Source organism: Watersipora subatra, chromosome 10 (assembly GCF_963576615.1).
Source record: "Watersipora subatra chromosome 10, tzWatSuba1.1, whole genome shotgun sequence".
Classification (NCBI taxonomy): domain Eukaryota; kingdom Metazoa; phylum Bryozoa; class Gymnolaemata; order Cheilostomatida; family Watersiporidae; genus Watersipora; species Watersipora subatra.
The window spans coordinates 35,331,307-35,334,051 of record NC_088717.1 but is presented as its reverse complement, the minus strand read 5'-3'; the positions used below and the strand labels follow the sequence as shown (position 1 = coordinate 35,334,051).

The 2,745-nt window shown below is 39.3% G+C and overlaps 1 protein-coding gene across 1 annotated transcript; it reads left to right on the top strand.

Annotated features, from left to right (window-relative positions):
- The first annotated feature begins 739 nt into the window (after positions 1-739).
- On the top strand, positions 740-1,384 carry LOC137407002 (uncharacterized). The gene has a single exon (XM_068093603.1). The coding sequence runs from the start codon at positions 740-742 to the stop codon at positions 1,382-1,384; it is 645 nt and encodes a 214-aa protein (XP_067949704.1).
- Positions 1,385-2,745: the final 1,361 nt, after the last annotated feature.

Below are 2,745 nucleotides of genomic sequence, written 5' to 3'. Positions count from 1 at the left end.
CCTTTTCAGGTGTTTTTATTTCTCTCATGGTATGTAGTTTGAAAAAGAAAGTTAGAATGGCAAACGCTGTTATATATTAAATACAAATCAGTTTTCTGTCCAAATACTTTTCTATTACACGGGCAACGCCGGTTGGTACAACTAGTATATATATATTTCTCAAAGTCTGTCTGTGTGTCGTTGTCGGAAATACAGCTATAGAGCTTAAAATTTTGGAATAAATATTCTGGACCGAGGAGGATTTGATCTCCGACCAAGCCGTTCACCAGTCTGACGCCTTACCCACCAGACTAAAGAAGTCAAATTGCTACCCTGCCAGTATAAGTCATTATATAGGAGCAAAACCTAAATGCTTTGCGTATGACGCGGGCCATAGCGTAACGTTATTGTAATGGCTAATAGCAAAACCCTCACTACTTCTCATTGTTTATAAGACAAAAAACTTTTCTCATGATATGTAGTTTGAACGTTAGTATGGCAAATGTTGTTATATGTTAAATACAAATCAATTTTCTGTCCAAATATTGTTCTATTACACGGGCAACGCCGGTTGGTACAACTAGTATATATATATGATATATAATCTATCGATTATATATTATATATATATAATATATAATCTATATTAATTTATATATATTTATTTGACCTTGTCGACCGAGGTTTCCTGTTCACAGTTCTCAGGGAGACTGGCTGTACTCCCACTCTCCTCGCCCTAATTGAGTCATTCCCCATTGGAATGCAAGCTCGAGTACAGTTCGATGGTCAACTCTCCGATGAATTTCCCATAAAAAGAGGTGTCAAGCAAGGTTGCGTCTTTGCCCCAACCCTCTTTGTCATACACTTCTTGTATGTGTTCAAAGTGACAGACAGACAACTTTGCAAGTCCAGTGGTGTATCATTCCTCACACGTGATGATGAAAACTTCTTCAATCTTGCCCGCTATAAAGCGCGCTCTCTTACTGAGAAGTTCGTCATCAAGGAACTGATATATGCTGGTGATGCAGCAATATGTGCCCCGTCCCCGGAAGACCTGCAGTTTATGCTCAACCACTTTGCTGTATCCTGCCAGCGCTTAGGGCTGCAGATTAGTTTGAAAAAGACTGTGACTATGTCACAAGCTTTTGACCCCCATGTATTTTCAATAGATGACACTAACCTGCAGGGTGTTGAGAAATTTACTTATCTTGGGTCATGCCTCTCAAAGAATACAACTGTAAACAATGAAATCTCCACAAGACTAGGAATTGCCTCCACCGACTTTGGCAGACTAACCAAGCGTGTATGGAAAAACCGACACATAGGTATCAAAACCAAAGTTCGTTTGTATGAGGCATGCGTCCTCAGTATCCTTTTATACGGTGCTGAAACATGTGCCAACTAGCAACCACAGGAATCAAAGATCAGTGCCTTCCACACTCGCAACCTAAGATTCATTCTCGGGAAAACGTGGGAGGACAAGATGACAAATGAAGAGCTGTACATGCAGACTGGCTCAGGCCCCCGCTCATCTAGACTGAAGTTCATCCGGCTTCGATTGGCAGGGCATGTCAACCGTATGTCGAGCATGAGAATCCCACACATGGTTCTTCATGGTGTGTTGGAAAATAGAACCCGCCAAACAGGCAGACCTCGTCTTCGGTTCAAGGATGTCTTGAAATGAGACCTGAAATACTTCTTCATGCAGCCTGAGACATTGACCTCTGCCTCCAAAGACAGACCTAACTGGCGGCGCTCGCTGCATGCTGGCTGCAAAGCTGATGCACAAAAAACATTAGAAAAGCTTCGGCTGCAATGACTGAGCAAGTCTCAGAGATGAAAGTGAAACGCAATCCAAGCATTGTCATCCTTGACAGAGGCATGCCACCACATACATTGTATATATATATATATATATATATATATATATATATATATATATATATATATATATATATATATATATATATATATACACAGGTGCCGCACCTCTGTGAGAGGTGCGGCACTATTAGCCTTTGTGCAAAGCTCATCACTTTTGTGATTTGAGCACTCAGGTGCCAGCACATTGACTTTCTTAAAGTCTGCGAGGCAACTTAGTTGTTTCGTGGCAGGAAGTCAACTCTCATGGGTAATGGGATTTGTGTCCCTTGCTTAAGCTCTGAGCTGCACTGATGAGGCTTCAATAGCCGAAACAGTACTGTCTGTAGAATGAGTATATATATATATATATATATGTATATATATATATATATGTATATATATATATATATATATGTATATATATATATATATATATATATAATATCTATAGGTAGCTCTCTATATATTTATTTAAAATAACTTAAATAAAAGGAAGCAAAGTTTATTCACACCTGAGTCATTCAAGACAATAGTTTTTTCTGAGATGTTACAAAGAGGAGAGGCTGGTGCAAGTACAGCTTGACAAGAACTTAAGGTGAAAGAGAGAAAGCAGGAATTGAGTGGAGTCCATAAGAGGGAATGTAAGTCATGGTCTACCATCACGTCCAGTGCAAACTCATTGCTTGGATGGCAAACTGTAAGTATGCATTCACTGATGTACGATGCAGCAGAGCACGGATAACTTAAAATGTTAATAGCCATAGAAATAATTTGTGATTTCTTGTTGATTTTTTACAGAGTTTCTAAACACGAATGATGATATGCTGCTCCAAAACCAGTTGGTGTATGAATGGTGCACTCTATTACCAGACCAAAGTGACTGTTTACAGATTGGCGAAATTT

Coding starts and splice junctions, on each gene's coding strand:
- LOC137407002 (XM_068093603.1), top strand. CDS start 740: ATGCAAGCTCGAGTACAGTTCGATGGTCAACTCTCCGATGAATTTCCC.